This window comes from Pomacea canaliculata, linkage group LG10 (genome assembly GCF_003073045.1).
Source record: "Pomacea canaliculata isolate SZHN2017 linkage group LG10, ASM307304v1, whole genome shotgun sequence".
Lineage (NCBI taxonomy): Eukaryota > Metazoa > Mollusca > Gastropoda > Architaenioglossa > Ampullariidae > Pomacea > Pomacea canaliculata.
The window spans coordinates 13515991-13535724 of NC_037599.1; the positions used below are offsets into that span (position 1 = coordinate 13515991).

General features: G+C 37.9%; 3 protein-coding genes across 4 annotated transcripts; 2 read left to right on the forward strand and 1 right to left on the reverse strand.

The window, feature by feature from the left end:
* Nucleotides 1–600: 600 nt before the first annotated feature.
* Nucleotides 601–12819, forward strand: LOC112573213 (nucleolar GTP-binding protein 2-like). The gene is made up of 16 exons (XM_025253364.1): nucleotides 601–743; nucleotides 1293–1380; nucleotides 1848–1942; nucleotides 2754–2887; nucleotides 3260–3358; nucleotides 6477–6629; nucleotides 7002–7160; nucleotides 7957–8070; nucleotides 8307–8435; nucleotides 8608–8712; nucleotides 9172–9330; nucleotides 9482–9577; nucleotides 10514–10618; nucleotides 11198–11690; nucleotides 12027–12205; nucleotides 12417–12819. The coding sequence occupies exons 1-16, from the start codon at nucleotides 674–676 to the stop codon at nucleotides 12504–12506; spliced, it is 2268 nt and encodes a 755-aa protein (XP_025109149.1). The 5' UTR covers nucleotides 601–673; the 3' UTR covers nucleotides 12507–12819.
* A 141-nt stretch (nucleotides 12820–12960) lies between these two features.
* Nucleotides 12961–15079, reverse strand: LOC112573216 (nucleoredoxin-like protein 2). Its single transcript, XM_025253373.1, has 2 exons — nucleotides 14632–15079; nucleotides 12961–14302 (listed from the first exon to the last, which is right to left on the reverse strand). Exons 1-2 carry the CDS (start codon nucleotides 14964–14966, stop codon nucleotides 14092–14094), a joined length of 546 nt encoding a protein of 181 aa, XP_025109158.1. The 5' UTR covers nucleotides 14967–15079; the 3' UTR covers nucleotides 12961–14091.
* Nucleotides 15080–15114: 35 nt separating this feature from the next.
* Nucleotides 15115–19586, forward strand: LOC112573215 (methylthioribose-1-phosphate isomerase-like). 2 transcript variants are annotated; one of them, XM_025253372.1, is made up of 6 exons: nucleotides 15115–15130; nucleotides 15426–15753; nucleotides 16320–16555; nucleotides 17190–17359; nucleotides 17559–17960; nucleotides 18268–19586. In XM_025253372.1, exons 2-6 carry the CDS (start codon nucleotides 15622–15624, stop codon nucleotides 18402–18404), a joined length of 1077 nt encoding a protein of 358 aa, XP_025109157.1. In that variant the 5' UTR covers nucleotides 15115–15130; nucleotides 15426–15621; the 3' UTR covers nucleotides 18405–19586. The 2 variants fall into 2 exon arrangements, with proteins under 2 accessions (XP_025109157.1, XP_025109156.1); XM_025253371.1 differs by lacking the exon at nucleotides 15115–15130 and having other exon boundaries at nucleotides 15225–15753.
* Nucleotides 19587–19734: the final 148 nt, after the last annotated feature.

The window sequence follows — 19734 nt, forward strand, 5'->3', positions numbered from 1 at the left end:
TCCCCAACACAGAGAATCATTTTATTTTACACAAATAACGTGTACATGTATCAAGATCGGTCGGACTTTGTGCAGACCAGTAATGATAAATGAACATTAGGTAAAAATTAGAATCTAAATACAAATTCAAACTGCACAGATGACATATGTAAACTCAGATCAAACAAATCAATCAGCAAATAAATATACAAAGAAAAAAGAGAATCAAGCACACAAACATGCCACGAAGGATTGTCAGTCATTAAGACGTGAAAACACAACTTACTAAGGAATCAACCTTTGATGCTTTCATAGTAGTTTTCTTAAGACATCTTTTGAGTGATAATTTTACTCTGGCTTTCTTAAAAGGTGGAATCATTTTCGAAAACAAATGTACACAGGAAGATTTTACAATTAAAGGTTGCGCCTGGAAGTAGACTATAGTTCCGCAGATGACCAGCACAATTTATATTTTGATACAACAATAATTTATTCACTCACATATAAACATACTTTAAGGAACCAACTAATACCTTCATATTTTAATTTATTTTATTAATTTGAGTCTTCTTCTAATGACAGTTTACTCACGAACTTGCCCATGGTTTACTGCAGATTAGATGCTAGTGCTTCCGGTCACGCCGTGTAAAGTGTTTGTAGATTACACAGAAGGTGAAACCCAAACGCTGCAACCATGACGAAAACAACGAGAAAACCCAAGATTAAGGATAAAGTGAATAAAGCGAACCACAGTATGAATCCAGGTATAAATTTTTTTTTATCTTTGGGTTGTTCTGAGAAAACTGAAGCTTGAAATGCAACAGAACTACACGCAAACTTATTTCTAACGAGTTAAGATGCACGCAGTTCCACCATGAACGTAGATCCCCATAAATACACGTTCATGGTTCCACATTTATTCCCAGGAACAGATTATGAGTATGAGCGTGTGCGTCTTTTCCCATATTTCATCCACGTGTTAGGCAGTTGCCTGCCTGCATCTTGCAGCCCTATGCTCCTCAAGGAGTAACAAGGAATAAACTAAAACTAAACTGCGTGCATCTTGGTTTTGGAACAGTCGTTTTTGAGTCGCATTTATTCGCTACATAATTCCTTGGAGTACAGTTTGAATCGAGATCGGAATACCACGCACACACATTTTTCTCATCCATTTAAAAAAAGTACACATTCAAAAATTTTTTCCTAAAGAATGTCCACATAAAACTTGTGACTGATCATAAAACCTTCGAGAGCTATTGCAAACATTTTAAAAAATATAATAGTTTCTGTATTTTTATTATTAATACATGCAGATCGAGAAAAAGGAAAAGGTGGGCATAACATGCGTGACCGGACTACCATAAACCGGCTTCAAATGTACAGAAACTTCAAGCCAAAACGGTAATTTTGTACTTTTGCATAAAACGTACAATCTTGAAATAGCAAAATTATGGAACTGGTGAGACTTATGTTCATAGAAATAATTTGTGTAGATGTCAAAATATTTTCTTGTTTCCCAGGGGTTTGGAAGAATCATATTTACTATGTTTTTAAGGTGACCGTCCACGTTTTCTGAGGACCGTCCCCCTTTTTGGACAATTGTCCCCACTCAGAAACAGGCATGAATTCTTCTTGAGGCGTATATTGTCTACACTACTCTAGTTCACCTCTCCCTCCACTGCCATGTCCCTGGATTTCCTCCAAAAATTTTGGTCACCTAAATGTCTTTGATGCAAAGTTCAACATTAAACATTTAGAAATAATATTTACCATTTTAATTTATGTCAGGGGAAACATATATTGTAAAAATATTCTGAAGAGACATCTATGGCACATTTAAACCTGTTTAATACCTCATCCTCTCCTAGAGACAAGACAGGTAGAATCATCAGGGCTGCACCATTTCAGGGAACTCTGCCATCAGGAACTGTTGCTCGTATTGAACCCAACAGACGCTGGTTTGGTATGTTGTAAATAAGGTTGAACAGGATGTGTACTATATAATCAGATTGTCATTTTGATTATTTTTTACTTTTTTTGTTAATTACTATTTTTACAGCCTAAAATTTTGCGGAATAGAAACTTGATTTCAAAATTTAATATGGAAGGCAGATTAAAGAAAAATGAATGCTTGACAACCTAACAATTAAAACATTTGTCTAGTTCATTATAAAACTGGCAGTTAAATTTTGTCAACATCTGCTCTGTTCTTGTATGTTGTACTTTGGTTGCACATAAAATACAGAACATATCTTGAAAATTTTGTGCAGCTTTTGGCAATTTACTGTTTCTTTGTATTAAGAAAACATTAATTATAATATAAAAATATATTAAAATAAACGTAGCTGAAATTTTTGATTGAGAAGTATATACTGCACTTTGGCAGGTAAAATGAAGTGAAGCAATTTTTCTTTTGGATTATTGCATAATATTTGTGGTTTAAAGTTTATTGTTTATTGATATGTGAAGTGAATTTTAAAATTGTCTGATGTGTAAGGATGGCAGTTTTTTAAAAAGACATTTAACAGTTATTGATTAATAACTTTGTAGATGTGTGATCACATGAAAGGATTTAGTTGCTTCTTGAGAAACACTGTAAACAATTTGAATATTACTTAGGAATTTTAGAGCTTTATTCTTTATAAGTAATATTAAAGATGTAGCACAGTGTTCACTTTTATTGTGTCATTAAATGCAAACTTTTAAATTCAGCAGAAGTTAAATAATATTTATTGTCTACAACACTGATGAGTGTTCTTTCTTGTTAATTTTAGGAAATACAAGAGTAATTGGGCAAGCAGCACTTCAGTCATTTCAGGAAGAGATGGCAAAGGTCAAGAATGATCCTTATAGAGTCATCATGAAACAGACAAAACTACCCATAACTCTGCTAAACGAAAGAGCTAAGGTATAAGTCTGCAACAGAAAATATTGCTTGGAAATTGAGATTAAATATTTAGCTTCTTTATATAGTATGGTTTTCTCCTGAAAATGTTTTCAGGAACTTCTCAAATATAGCAAAGAATGCCACTGAATGTTACAGGCTTGTACTGCAGATCTGTGTGCACTTTCATGTCCTTTTGAAAGGCCAATTTTGTTTGATCAAGCTCTCCTACACTCATCCCTTTATGACACTTCAGATGGTTATGTCATATGTCTTATACAAGCTTGCACAATTTTTAAGATGCTTTGTGGCATGAGCAACTTTGTTTACAACACAGATTTATCATGAAGGTAAGGCATAGATTAACCTTTTAACCATCTTTGTCTTTTTGTTTAGCATGCCCGAACTCATGTGCTAGAAACTGAATCCTTTGAGCAAACATTTGGCCCGAAAGCTCAGAGGAAAAGACCCAAACTTCAGGATTCCTCTCTTGAGGTAAATGTGATTAGAAGATAACAATTAGATGTCAAATGTAAATACCTACCAGAACATTTTTTTCTTCAAGTACTTACCAGGTGACATGACTGTGGAGTTCACCTTACTAGCTACCCAATTCCAGTGGTCCACTCCCAATTGGTCACAATTAAGGGATATAGGGCTATGCTGTCCAATACCTTTTGCCATTTGGGGTTGTGGGATGTGGAGTTGAATAAAGATTCGTTGCACCATCTGGCCAATTTGTCCTGTACATGGCTGGTGTATTATTTGCTACCTGTTTTGGAATCTTGGGTGGGTCCTTACCAACTGAACTCTCATTAAGCCATTGTTCCATGCTTCTTTTAAGCTGCCTACTTGGAAGACTTGCTTTTTGTTAATGGCTGTCTCAGCTGCTCAAGATTCATGCTCTTTCCATGGACCCATCCTGTTGGCAGTTTTGGGCTGATGGCTAGGTTTCTCTCCTTTTTGGCCAAGAGTATGCTTCCCTTGCTGGGTCTTTAGGAGGTTACTTTGCACCCTCTTATAAGAAGGGACCCTGTGAACTGATATAGAATCCAGCACATCTATCTTTACAGACTTGCATCTCACATGAGGTGCAGATCCCATCTGTTTCTACCTGGAATCCCTTGTATAGGCCAGAGCACGTGAGGCTTGAGCGTAGCACCTTGCCTAGCTTTTTCACTTAATAGTGTGGCACTTAAAGAAATCATTTAGGTAACAGGCATAAGTCCTTGGTTTTGGTGGTACTCTGGCCAGTCGCTTTCCTTCCTCGTCCCCTGGCTCCACGAGACGAGTTGAAGGGACCTCCAGTAGCTGAGGGTGGGCTCCTTTGAGGCACGGAGCCCGGCACTGCACCTGCCTGGCGGATCTTCACAGGGCGAGCACCATTTCTATCAATACTGTCTTCAAGTGGCATAGGCAGTTTTGCGTGGTGGTGTGGTTATTTCAGGGTGCGCCTTGCGGCCCACCACCTCCGACTTCAGCACTCATGGACCACTCTTTGTCTGGTCTCTACCCTTCGACCTGTCCGACTTGGGTGACCCTGCTAGGAGCTGATGCTCCTGTCGGCATAGCTCTTAGGGTCATCGAGACACGCAAGCCCCCCGACCGCGGCAAGGTGGTGATCCAACAGGGGGAATGTGCATCGACATGAGAAAGCTGGCAGGAACACACTGGGGCGCCAACGAAAAGATCCTGAAGACCGTGTACCAAGGTACTGTAAGACCACACCTTGAGTACGGATCAAGCACCTGGATGACAGCAGCCAAGTCACACCTTCAGACTTTGGACAAGGTGCAGAACCAAGCACTGAGAGTAATAACAGGCGCCATGAGATCTACGCCAATAGACAAGATGGAGCAGATAACAGGCATATCCCCATTAAACAAGAGAAGGGAATGCAAAGCACTCGTGCAGGCCACCAAGTACAGGCACAGTGAAGACCACCTGATGAGTGCCAGACAGAAACAGCTGTCCTCGGGAAGGCTGAAAAGATCCAGCTTTGTGCGAGAGACGCAGGCACTACACAGAAAATACCAAACAAAGCTTCCTGCACAGGTCCAGGTACCGACTCTCTACCTCGATCCTCCTCCTTGGAAAGACAGAACAGGGAACATTACCATCTGCACCACAGTTCCTCACCTCACAACAAAGGATGAGCATAGTGACGTGAGCAAGAGAGCCCTGACGCTAGCCATGCTAGAAGAAAGGTACCCCCAGGAATCATGGATAAGGGCCTACACAGACGGGTCAGCCACAGACGCTATCCAGAGGGGAGGGGCCGGCGTGTACATCCAGTTCCCAAATGGACAGTGGCAGGCAGCAGCAATACCAACTGGCCTCCACTGTACAAACTATAGAGCAGAAGTAGAAGCCCTGGTCCACGCAGCAAACGTCATCAGCAGCAGAGCAGACCATGACAGCCAGGTCGTCTTCCTGACCGATGCTCTGTCGGTGCTGCAGGCAGTCAACAATAACAAACTGCCAGACCTGGAAGCCGCGCTGCTAAACATCAAGTGCCTCAGAACGGCTCTGCAGTGGATCCCATCACACTGCGGATAGATGGGAATGAGGAAGCTGACAGGATGGCTAAGTTGGGTGCAGAGGACGAGCAAGAAGACAATGCAGTCAACATGTCAGAGATGAAAACCATCATTAAGTCTCTGTACAGGCCACAGCAACCACTGGACAGTTACCATCAGCTGTCCAGACCGGACCAGGTCGCTATCTTCCGCCTCAGGACCGGGCACAACAGGCTGCTTCACCACCTACACAGGAAGTTGCACCTCGTGCCGTCCCCGAGATGCTCATGTGGAGAGGCAGACCAGACTGTAGAACACATCCTACAGGACTGTAGGAATCTCCGTACCCTGAGGAAAGAGACGTGGCCACAGTTGGAGACCCTGCACAACAAGCTGTACGGGCCAGTGGAGTCTCTACAGAAGACCACCAATTTCATATCAAGAGCTGGTCTCCAAGTGTGAAAGAGGCGAACGACAAAAAAAAACAAAAAACAGGCATAAGTCCAATTCTATGTTTTACTAGGTTTTACCTGGAGCTCACTCGGATTCTCTGGATGCTGTCAGGATCATGTCTGTGACTTGGCATATGGGCCATAGAATGACTAGTCCAGTTTACTCTGTCTCTGCTGCTCCATAGCTTAGCATGGTGTGACCTACAGGTTTGCAGTCTAGCTGGAATTGAGGTATTAAGATTTTTCTGTTTCTGAAGCAGTAGCCTCCTTTTGCTGACTGCTACACCCTTCACCATTATTATCCACATAGTTGTCACCTAGTACAGTATAAAGAAGAAATTTCTTTCTTCAAGTATTTACCAGATGACATGATTGCTAGTTTCCTGCTTCCCTGCTTAGTTCCAGTGAACAATTGGAAAGGGGAATTCACTGGCCAGACAAATCAGAACAGGTGTTGAGTTTGTGTGTTCCTTGTTCAGCTGTGACCAATTGGGAGTGGACAGCTAAAATTAGCTAGCAGGGTGAATTCCACAGTCATATCATATGTTAAGTGCTCAAAGAAATTTTACTGAAAAAAATGGTGTTTTGTTTTGCAATACATATTTAAAAGAATTATTTCATTTAACATTTTTGTTAAAATAGGCCATGATGAAACGAATTGAAGAATCTCATGGTAAATATGATGAAGAGAAAGACCAGAACAGAGTTCAAGAGCACACTGGAGTCAGAGATGTAGACCCGGAGTATGTGTTCAAAGCTGGGCAGTCTAAAAGGATATGGAATGAGCTTTACAAGGTTGGCTTCCTGCTCTTGCTAACTGTATTCACAACCTCTTGTGATTTAATTAAAAAAAAAATTCCCCATCTCTGCTGGCCTAAATTTCACCTGGGTATAGAATCACAGGCCATTTTCCATGTTTTTGTTTCAGTATGCATGATAATCTGTGGTATGCGTGAGTGAGGAAATTAACCACCAACATTTCATGCTTGATTTTTGTTCAGTTTGTTTTTTAACACCTTCATTTCTGAGATGATTTTTGGGATGCTTTCAGAGGTTTTTTGTTGTTTTTTGTTTTTTTAAAAATATTTGTTGGTAAGGTAGGAGCTAAATGCCAGTGTCCTGTTTGTTTTAATTGTACTTTGCAAATCACATGTGAATATATTACAGGTGATTGATTCTTCTGATGTGCTGATTCAAGTCCTGGATGCTCGAGATCCACTAGGTACACGGTGTTACCAGGTTGAAAAATACCTGAAAAGGGAAAAACCTCACAAACATTTGATATTTGTCCTAAACAAAGTCGACTTGATACCAGTATGGGTCACGGTGAGTTGCAGTCTTGTGCAGAATCTTAAGTCATACATATTAGAGCAAGGGTGTCCAACCATCTCTCGCCTGAGGGCCGCACTCCACATGATATAAAATCTCGTGGGCCAGAACATGGCGGTTTTGCCAGAATCATGCTGATGTTAAAGATGAAATTGTGCACCATTTAAAACAAGCAGGCCATATGAGGCACCTTCCTAGACCTTAGGTTGGGCACACCTGTATTAGAGGTTAAGAAAGTAATACCATATTGTTCTGGTTGTTGGGGAGGGGGTTGTTAGAGGCAGTTGTTTGAGGTTTCACAAAATTCTTGTTCCACTCAGGAAATACATTCTTTTACATATGTTTGCTTTTCTTGGGACCAATGTTTGTGGGGGTGGTACCTGTCTCCTACTTCTGGCTGCTTTTCCTTGGTTGTCAAGTACTTATTTAAGAGGACTGGGAAGTTTGCTGAGCCACATGAGTATTGAATTGGCAAGTGTGTATCCCTCCAGCCTCCAGCTTCACTGCTAACCATTCTGCTGTTTTCTTCCCTGTATTTTATCTTAATAATAGTGCATTGCTATTATCCAAATATCATAAAACCCTACCTAATATTTTAGAGGGTAGATACTCAGGAGATTATTGAGCATTTAATCAGATTGTGGTTATTAAACCAGTGACTATTTTGTAAATCTTCCTGGCAATAACATAAATTTATTTTCTTTAACATTTAAAGATGTTGCCAGTATTTAAGATACAAATGACAAAAATATTGATACTGATCTTTTTGTGTGTGTGCATGTGCAAAATACAGCAAAAATGGGTTGCCCTACTGTCATCAGAGCATCCTACAATGGCATTTCATGCCAGCCTGACCAATCCTTTTGGAAAGGGTGCATTAATCAACTTGTTGCGACAGTTTGGCAAGGTGGGCATTTTTACATGAAAAGTGGAAGACTCTGCTTAAGGACATGTTAGAAACAATTACTCATAAACTAGAGACAAAGTTTTGCATCTTTGATGTTCATGGTTGTGTCACGTTTGTGTTCATGTGTGTGTATTCACATATAATTAAGGCTCAAGAATTTAACTTGTTTACCTTTGAGTAGCAGTTTGCTAGAAATACAGATAATCTTATATTTAAAGCTTATAATTTGGCTTCAGCTTCATGTGGACAAGAAACAGATAAGTGTTGGTTTCATTGGCTATCCAAATGTTGGCAAGAGCTCCATCATTAATGCTTTAAAGGCGAAGAAGGTGTGCAATGTTGCTCCCATCGCTGGAGAAACAAAGGTAAGAGTTATTTGTCACAATTCTTGAAGTGCTCCTACTAGGTATAATATCTTGTCGCTTGCATCTGTACCATAATATTGTCTATATTTTTTTAAGCTTCTTTTGTACATATGAGAAGTTGAATGACTGTGATGTGCAGTCCATCATTATATGATTTGTTTTTTGTTTTTAGGTTTGGCAGTATGTTACGTTGATGAAACGTATATATCTTGTGGACTGTCCAGGAATTGTATATCCTACAGGCGCAACACCCACTGAGTGTGTGCTGAAAGGCGTTGTAAGTAGGTTTTGTATGTACCTTGCTTTCTCTTAACTGGGTATGAAAACTTTGCCTGTTTTTGTTTGAAATGTCCTAATATGTCATTTACTGTTTTACAGTCCTTTACATACTGAGCTTTACCAAATAAAATTTTGTATTAACTACTGATGTTTAGCTCTTAATTGTGTAACCTTAAACCCTGTACCTACAATTTTTGTATGGTTTAACTACAACAATAGATTCTTCTTATTTGGTTTCTCTTTGCATTTTCTGTATTTGTTTTTATTCATCATTAGTTGTTTATTCTTTCATATTTCATATGTTATTCATTTGTTTTCCTAATTCTCGTATGCTGTCCATGTCTCATTCTTGTTCTAAGGTGCTAAGAGCATGTTCCTTAGGAGTGTGAGTATGCGCTTTACAAATTTTGCATTTTTTATTATTATTACTGTCTGAGGATTACGTTTACATTTGCAGGTGCGCATTGAAAATGTACAAACACCAGAGATATATATAGGACCCATGCTGGAGAGAGTGAAAGAAGACTACATAAAACAGACATACAAAATTTCAGCTTGGGAATCCCCAGAAGAATTTTTAGAGAAGCTAGCTCGCCGATCGGGTAGGCTGCTTAAGGTATGCTTTTTTTTTTTTTTTGCTTGGGTCTTTACCTCGTTATATCTTTTATGTAATTATAAGGCTCTTTCTTGAGAGTTATTAATTTGGTTTATCAGAAAATATTTCACAATTAGCATGCTTGAATAAAAGGTGGCTATTTCCATTTCAGGGAGGAGAGCCAGATATTGGCACAGCTGCTAAAATGGTGCTGAATGATTTTCAGAGGGGAAAAATACCATATTTTGTACAACCTCCTGCTTCAGAGGTGAGTGGAGAAACAATACTCGTTCAGGCATGCGAAGTCAGCAAACAGCTAGCCCAAGCATTTGATTTAATATTTTGTTAAAAAGATTCCGTTTTTACTTAAGCTTTTGGGTGTCAAGCTTACGTTAGCAGAACTCCCTTAATTATCCACTTAAAATTTACATGACAAATGATATTTTTCCTCATATAGGAAACATGCTATCTTTTGGTGTAGTTGTATATTTAAATGTGTCACTATGGTTTTGTGATGTACATGTTCTATGTAAATGTACACATTTTTTTTAGTTGCAACTGAAGAAATGAGAGACATAGAACAGGAAGCAAAGTCACTGATTTCTTTCAAGCTGTAATGTAAAGGTCCTTGCTTCAGGGTGTTAATTTTGGCAAATTCAGTTTTTTTCCACCTAATCTTCAGTATTTTTTGCTGCTTCTTGTTTCATGTTAGAACACCCTTTCCTTACTTCCATGATATGGCCTTAGCTGCTGGTGTGGCATAAAACACAATCAATCAGACCCTTTCCTTACTGTTACAAACCTCTTTTTCTAAAGAAATAATGCCTTATTTCTAGACAAACAACTTTATACTGTGAGAAAAATATATACCCTTGTGTACAGAACTTGAGCTTGTATAGATATAGACAAGACCCTTTATGGACATATTGTTAAATATGTTTATTAGATTTCCACTTAAAAATTTGCCAAACACCTTTACATTAGACTGTGTGTCTGGGTAGGAAGGCCTTCTCTCAGAAAAGCAGGAATTGAAACTGTCTTTGTATAGACTGAATATGCCCATGTACCACTCATAGATCAAATATTCCCGGTACTACTCACAAACCAGAAGCCCCAGAAGCTCATGTTTGTTTTTTGTGGAGGGGAGGGAGGAGGTTGCCTTTTTTTTGTAATAAAGGGATAAATCTTGCTGTTGTTTTGGTAGGGTGAAGACAAAAAGAGTGCTGAGACTGAAGAGATTCAGACACCTGCTGTAACCCAAGACCTTAGCAAGATTGTTGTGGAACCTACCTACAGTTCAAATGATGTGGTAAGTTGGAGGAAGATGTTATATAGGTGAAGCACATTTAAAGCAGTGATATTAATCTTTGAGCACTTGGGAACTAGTATTTCTTTGCTACATGGTTTTTATGATGGTTAGTACCTAGAGTGTAGTCCAGGTGTTCCCATCCTATGGCCCATGGGCCACATGTGGCCCACAAAGGTTCATCCATAATCATCATCGGCCATATGCTTACCATTGAAAATTTTCTCTCATCAAAACCTAAGATTTTGCATTCAAATTTTTGCTGGCAGGACTTAATTTCCTCTTTAAAAATTCAAGTTCTTTACATCTGTTAACATTGAGCTGCCTTAGTGGGGGCTTTCGTTGCTTTATTTAGAAAAAAGCACTGGGACAAATTCAAATCAGTGTATTCTTGTGCTAAGGTATACAACACATATTTGAAAATAGAAAACCATTTTCAAAAGATCACATTTTTAGATCATTTTAGTTGCATGAAAAGTCATTAATATGACCTGCCATGGTTAATGAAATTATTGAAGGGAATGTACAGATTTATACATGTTGCAAAGGAGTTCATAGATTATGTTATTTATTTTGTCTTAGGGCAATGCAAATGTTGCTGCAAATTGTGCCGATGAACACACTGAAGAGGGTGAAGAAGAGGTTGAAGACAGTGACGGTGACATTGATTCTGATCTCGATGCCCATAAGGATGAAGACAAACTCAGTGATGTGGGGAAAAATGGAGTTGCTGATGAGGATGATGATGAAAATGATTGGGAAGATGTACCTGGGACAGAAAACAACACAGATGTTCTTCACAGTGAAGAATTGAATGTTAAAAAAACCCAAAAGAGATCAAAAAAGAAGAAAGTATATGCTGCTTCCAAGCTGGCCTCTCATGCTTTTCTTGCTCCGCTGAAGATGAAAGCTGACAAGCTGCAAAGGGATATTAACAGATTAAAGAAAATGAAAGAAAAGCAAGAAAAGAAGGGATGCAAAACTGTGTGGACTGCAAGTGGTCATGTGACAGTCACACAAGATAAGCGACCTAGAACTGTGGATCATAAAGGTGGTTCAAGAATTCAGCACACAGGTACATTGGCCTTGTGTTTTTTTATGGTTTGGACCATTCTTGTGTTTTTTATGCAAAATTGTGTACTGTTTTCTGGTAATCTTGGAAGTGAACTTCTGCTAACGGTTATTTTTTTCATGTGCAGTATATTTACAGTAGTATGCATAATCATTTGGATTTAGTTCTTTGAATGTATGTGCTGCATCCACCAAGCATCAAGAGTGATTGTTGATAAACCGCTGATTTTCCTTTAAAATCCTTTTTTTATTATTTGTGAGTCAGTGTTATCCATAAGGACAATTAAATAGAGAAGTGTTTATACTATTGTCATCTCTTGAGTACATCATCTGCTTGCAGGTGCCAATCCTGTCTACACCATCACTGGCTCCAAAGATGTTGTCACAGTTGATGTAATATCTCCGGCAAGTGTCAAATCCACAATTTCATCAAGTGGGCAAGCAAAAAAACAGGTTAAACGTAAGAGGCAGAAGGAAAATGAAGATGAGCAACAGGAAGCAAGACTTACCAGCAAAATGGTAAGTGCCAGAGAGCTGGTGTCCAGTTTAGGCAAGGACAGTCCAATTTATCCATAATTTTAAACTGTTTACATTTTGGTGGCAATCTGCATTTTGGCTTAGTATAGTCTTTCCTGCAGAGCTTTAGTAATTTTTGTTGTTGTTAGAGTTTATATCAAATTTATATTACTTTTGTTTGTTTATTAATTTATTTTGTGTATGTCTTGTTCAGCGCCGGCGTGCAGAGCGTGAAGCCAAGAGTGAAAAAGAACTCAATTTCTACAACAGAGTTGATGTTAAAAACAGAAGGGCAAGGAGATGACAACAGTAAGGGTTGAGTGGCGACAATATAAATGAGAACTATTCGACCAGCATAAAGCATATGCTGTTGGGGTAGTGAGTTTCAGTAAAGGTGATTGGAGGAATTTTAGAAAGGAGAAAAAAAAATCCATAAATGTATTGCAAAGAAGGCTTTGTGTTACTGTATATTTCGATACTTTGTAATAGCTAACAGAGGGTCCACAAACATCTGTTGTTTGATGTCAGTCTGCTAGTGCTTGCATTCTGGAAAGCTTAATTTAGGTCATGCTGTGAATAATGAATAAACAATCACAAATAAATATTAGTGGGGTGAATTCATTGTTTTGTTATTTTTATTGTCTAGCCAACTTTTGTGTATTGCAAAATTACCCAATCCCACATGAAAAGTCCCCCCCCCCCTCCTTTTCTTTCAATCAGACGACACAAGTTATCTAACATTAAGAATTAGACCTAGGCACAAAAAGATAATAAAACATTGCTATTCAACTTGTACCTAATGCAAAAATAATTGCTTGCAAGGGCTTGTCATAGCACAAGCAAAGAGTGTTAGTATCTCCTGAAAAGCTAAGCTCATTCATTAAAAGAATTGTTTGGAGTCTGATAATGAACTTTATTTGTTGTTTTAATAAAATCTTCATGCCTTGTAAATGATCCTCAAATATATTACACTTGTAGTCAATGACTTGTACTTGAAACTAGCTGAATGGAGTAATTAACATTTTTTAAAAATTCTAAATAATACTGTCAGGAGCATGCTTTCAGTGCTTGACACAAAAACTAGGTAGATGTGAAGGAATGGAATAATGCATCAATGAGGTTGAACACAAAAGAAAAGAAAGGTAACCGTAATGAAGATTTCAGCTAAAAACCCTCAACAAAGGGACATCAGCTGGACAAAGTATTCAAGAGATAGAAAAGAGGAGAAAACGGATTAGCAGCAGAAAGTGGACTATTTAGCAGTAATCACAGATGTGTTTTGAACTGACTGAGTGTTGGGTGAGTGGCGAATATGAGAGAGAAAGGAATTTTATTTCATTGCTGCATCATGACTAAAACACCAGTGACCAGTTATAAATAAATGGTAGTTGCCTTTTCTTCATCAATTGCAAAGTTTGCTTATTAAGTAAAATAAAATGCCATCTAAAACCACCAACCCATTTCCTTGGTCTCTTTCAGAAGGTATTAATACAAATTAATGGTTGCACTGCCCTTGAAGCCCTTTATGATTGATGACATGCCAGACCAGCTTAAAAGTACTTTACTGTATTAAGTGTCTAATCTTTGAAAGAGATTTTGATCTAGAAAAAGCAAGCTCCCCAGTTCTACCAAGAAGCAAAAAAATCTCAATTTCTAAGGTCACTCTATCTTTAGCTTCCAGATTTACAGTGCTTGTTTTATTTTGTAAAACCAATAAACAGGGATTTAATCTACAAGCACCAAATACCACAATCTCTTTCACTCCCCCTATAAAATAAAAATCTAAAATAATGCAGCAGTATACATTTTTGATTAATGTGTATAAGCTATAACCTTTTTATAAAATATCACATTTAACTTCTCTCAATCAAGAAATTTCGCTCAGTCATTCAATGCATTTCCTCTTCTGCTTCATTTGATAACTGCTGCTGTTGATCCAGCTTCTTCACTGCTGCTAACATTGCTGATTGCCAGCTGCGGAAGGCAATAAGCCCTTTGTCTTGAATGTCTTTACGACCTTTGTTTGAGATCACCTCGCCATCTGGTCGAATAATGATTAGTTTTGGAATGATGCTGATCTTGTATTTCTCTAGGAAACCTCTGGAATTCAAAGCAGAAATAGCACAAGTGCCTATCCAATACTTGACAAACTTCAGACATGTCAGTAAATAGCAAATCTAAAAGATTTGCACATATTTAAATTAAGAAAAAAACGTTTTAAGGTATCTTGCACTTGTATAATAGCGATTAAAAAAAAAAAAGTCTAAATTATCGATATTGGCCTGGTTATACCTGGTGAATTTATTCTGTGCATATTAAATTTTTTTATCTTACATTATTTTTATATTAATTGACTTCCATATACTAGCCAGGGTTATTTAACTGAATAAACAAGAGCAACTTTTTTTCTGGCAAATATCGGCCCTCACTGTTTCAGAGGATCGTCGTATTTTGCAGCTAACCAGTTTCCGTGTTTCTCTTTATAGTACTCCATCATCTCTTCTTTGTTTTTGTCTAGGCTGAAGAACACAATCTCAAAAGGACTGTCTCTCGCTTTAAGTTGGTCATATACGTCTCGAAGCAAGGGCAGGAAATGTAGGCAAGGAGGACACCATGCAGCTGAAAAAAACAAACCGACAATTTTGCCTGCAAGTGCAGTTTCGCCTGTAACTGTTCCATAGTTTTCTCGTTGTCCAGCTGGTAAATACAGCGAGGTGAAGTGTTGCTTTGTAAGAAACAGCTCTTCCTTCAGGATCTCGCACATGCTCTTACAAACAGTTACATTAAATTAACTACTTGGGCACTTATCGGCAACACCCAAATAAAGGATAGCGCGACGAAAAGGAATAATGTCGTCGCTAATGTAAATATATTTAGAGTTGCCTCCCAGTGCACGATGGCAACCATTCCGTGCGTGCAGTGACGGGTGTAGCTAGAGCTTTTAAATCTTTTATTTAGTTATTTCTTTATACAAAGTATAATCGTTTGACATACTACGTTGATTTCACGCAGACATACAAGAATTAATTCTGTTGTATTTTTACACTGATGTGTTTTTTTTTGTTTGAATCCTTTTTTGTGTGTTTGTGTGATCGCACTTAGCCTACTTTAAAGTGGGGGAAATTAATTTATGATTATGAAGTACTTTAAAAAAAATTTATTTGAATAGTTATAATAAAATAATCCTATTTTTCTTTCTTAATGGGTTAATGGAAAATTGTAGGTTTTATGGAGATGACTTCTGATCCACCAAAGATAACAAATATAATCAGCAGCCTTGGCTCCACTTGACAGTGCGAATAACAGCAACGTGTTCCTCGCACCCATGCAGCTGTTGCACGCGTACCCAGCGCGTGATGTGTGTGTGTGCATCCCATAGTTTATTAGTATTGTAAAACGTTTCTAAAGCACACACGAATATGACTCTCCAAGCAATTAAATACGAGCGTGGACGTCTGGATATTTTAGATCAGCTTCTTTTGCCAGACACATCGCGGTATGTTCCCATCAAAGATACGGAAGACGGTTGGCAAGCCATAAAGAAAATGCAGGTTAGTCGAACAGAGATTAAAGCGCCTTGAATTTCTAAAGAGATCAAAGGCTACAGTTGTCGTGAATGTCTTCTCTCTCTCACGCACACACACAGATTAACCAATCTAATTATGTATAACGACTAACCAGTAATATATATATGTGTTTAGGTTTGTGTTTCTGCCTGTAGATGCTATCTCTGAACATTTTCATCCGAATGTAAACCAAAAACAATAGGATTTCAAGAACTGTTACCTGTACATTCTATAAATTGGAATCTTTATAAAGAAAAATTCGTCATATTTTTCTTTTTTAGGAGCACTTCTGTTCAGGTGTCTGTTCTTTGGACAGAGTGAAATACATAGCCAGATCATAGTCTAGTACAGAGTAAATTACTTTTAATTATTCCGATTTTTTTTTTTGGAGGTTGAGACTATATATATAACTAAAGGTAAGGTTCTGAAATTAAATAATGACCTTGATCAAGTGGGTTAAGAGCTATAGCCATTCTTTGCTATAGCCATTCATTTGAATGTAATCATTGATTCAGATTTTGTGAAGATTCAGCACTATCTTTAATTTTCAGGTTCGAGGAGCACCAGCTATTGCGATTGTTGGATGTCTTAGTCTAGGTGTTGAGCTGACCAATAAAACCTTCCACAAGCTTTCTGATCTAGAGGAGTTTGTTGTTGAGCGCCTTAATTACCTAGTCACTGCACGACCTACAGCTGTGAACATGGCTGATGCTGCTGCACGTTTTATTGACTTTATGGAAACCTTGGTAGTGGAGGCAAGTCTAGACCCCGAGGAAGCAAAGAACAGGTTAACTGCTTTTTTTTGTTTCCTTCATTTTGATTGCTGATAATATTGTTTTTTGTAAACTTATCTAGTTGAAAATTTAATAATAGTATAGCTGAATGAAACAGCTAGTTTAAGGATAATAATAAGGATGAAGATAATAATAACAGAATTTGTAAAGTACATTTTCCAACATGGAGGCAAGCTCAGTGCACTGTACAGACAAAACTGAGTCATACAAAAAAAATACATTAGCAAATCCATAACTAACATGGTAGTCCATGCCAGGAATCAATATTTTTTTCACCTGTATAAGAAATTTTGTTAAACAATAACTTACTGTACAAGAAATGAAATATTGTGTTTTGGGCTTATTTTGGAATCATCTGCATTATCTGCATTCATTAATAAAAGCATTTAAAAAGAACCCTGAATTCTTGAATATGACATAGAGATAAGAAACACAGTTGATAATATGTTTATAAAAAATTTGTTATTGTCATGGACATATTGAACAAGAGTTTGGTAGAGATAGCACGACTGATTTGTTGAAATATTGTAGAAAGAATTACAAAAGTGCACCAAGTGTGTCATTAAGTGTTGCTACTTTAGGAAAGTTCTTAAGAGATAACAGGTGCAGGAAGGCTATGTTTTGCAGAATAATTCAAGAATTTGAGTCTCTGCTGGAAGAGGATATTACTACAAACAAGCAGATAGGAAAGAATGGAGCAGAAGACATACTAAAAAAATGTGGGAATAGGCCTGTTCGAATCCTGACACACTGTAACACTGGTTCTTTGGCAACTGCAGGATATGGTACAGCACTGGGTAAGATAGCTTATCTTGCACATCTGTATTGGTTCACTTGTAAAGTGTTTGTATTGTTACTATAAATAAATAAATGAATTAAGCTGCATGTTTCACCATTTTTCTTATTTGTTTTGGGAATACGTATTTAAACAGAGATATGGATGAATAAATTAAAGAGAGAAAACAGTTTTTAATTATTAGTCTTTTGTGATTACAGGTGTCGTCAGGTGTCTTCATGAACAAGGCAAATTGAAAGAAGTGTTTTGCACAGAGACCCGACCATACAACCAAGGGTCACGACTAACTGCATATGAGCTTGTGTATGAGAAAATGAATGCTACTCTTATATGTGATAGCATGGCAGCCATTTTAATGAGACAAAAAGATATTTCAGCAGTTGTGGTGGGAGCTGATCGTGTGGTTGCCAATGGGGACACAGCAAATAAAATTGGAACTTATCAACTGGCAGTTGTTGCTAAATACCACAGTGTACCATTTTATGTGGCTTGTCCTTTGACTTCGTTTGATCGGTCAAAGGAAAGTGGAGCAGAAATAGAGATAGAGGAAAGACCCTTCGAAGAATTAACATTTATAAAGGGAGTCAAAATTGCTGCAGAAGGTACGCAAAGAAAATTTTTTAAACAAATGTAATGGCTATCATTACTTCTATGATGTCGATTACATGTAGTTTTCTTTTTTTAGATTCTAGCATATTCTGTGATTTTGTATATTTTCTCTTTGCACATCTTAAAAAAAAAAAGCACTGATGATCATATGCATGCCCACCAATCAGTTATTCAAACCTCCTAAACCTCTTCAAAAGATTCTAATAGTTAAAAAATCTCAATGATTATTCACTGAAATAGTATAAAATATTTCAAGAATATTATAATTAATAGTTAAATTTTTTAGTTTATTTTTTTCAGGAATTAATTGCTGGAATCCAGCATTTGATGTGACGCCTGCTGACCTGATTACAGGTGGAATTATCACAGAACTTGGGGTTTTTCCTGCAAGCCTCCTTAATAATGAATTAAAAAAGTATCAGAAAGATAGTATATAGGACATGTATTGGTCACAGTAAGCAGTCTGCTTATGAATCTATGATGGTATTGAAATCTTTCTTTTGTCCTTAAATTTTAAAGGCAAATTCTTACTGGTGTAATGGAATGTAGAATTATCATGTATGGAGGGCTAAGCTGGAATTATAATTTAGTTGCATTTGAGGAAGCTCTTTTTAAGCATATGATCCTGGAATACATTCTGATTGGACCAGGACTGGACCTGGCTTTGGTAAAGGAGCCATTACAGACGTGCAAGAGAAGACTCTAATTTCTAGTGTGGTGCAATGAGTGTAACAATGTAAAGCTCAGTGGAAGATGCTGTTTCCCCAAATCTGGTTGAATACCTTCTTTCCATTCTGGAAGTACATCCCACAAACATAATCATGTATAGGAGGCCAACAGAGCAGATGTCTAGAGTGTACACGAATAAAGATATGTATTGACCTTAACCAGTGGGGGTGTTTGGACCATACGTTAAGTTAATTAGGTGTATCTGTGTAAAAGCATGACATAATTTTAATCACTTTATGTGCATGGTGATATTTATAGACGAGTATCTCAAGTTTAAGCGATGAGGGAGCGTGTGCAGACATGAACACCCAAACCTTCTTCAACAAAAAAGGTCGACCAACAGTTAACACAGCGAATATCTAACAAGGATGGATCTACGGCGGCATCGAGGCGAGAGAGTCGAACCTGAGAACACTGGCGATGCTGTCTTGATTCGCTCCGGCTCAGCGGCGCAAGAAATTGTGTCTTTCGAAGACACCTCAACTGAAATCGGTCAGAGTCCAGCAGGGTTTGCTTCATAGCAGACCAGCGAGGGAGGAATACATAATTCTTGTATAATGATAATATATATCTACAGATGCAAGATGATGATGTCAGTTGCTTGACACAATGACTCATGTCGTATCCCTCGCCTAGGAAAACACTGCATAAGAGTTTAGACGTGAACATCAATTGTTCGTCGACAGTTATATTCTAACTGCTAATGTAAATTATTAATATTACTGCACATCATCATCATGACTCGTGTTTGGCAGTATGGTGCAGTTTTGCTGCCAGAATCAGTGCAAATTGCTGCTTTTCTCCATCCGTGAACATGTTGCCGAGAAAGATTGTTGTTTTTATACTCGTTAACTGCAGCAGCTGCAATAAAACATTAATGGAACAATAAACACGCAGCTTCAAATTCTGTAGAGAGGCTGTTGGTCGGATGTTAGCGGCTCTATCACCGCGAATTGGTCCACATTCCTCTCCGCAAGCCGCCATGAGTTATTAGAAGTAAAGACACATTTTTGAGTTGTGAAACACTTACAGAGGGTC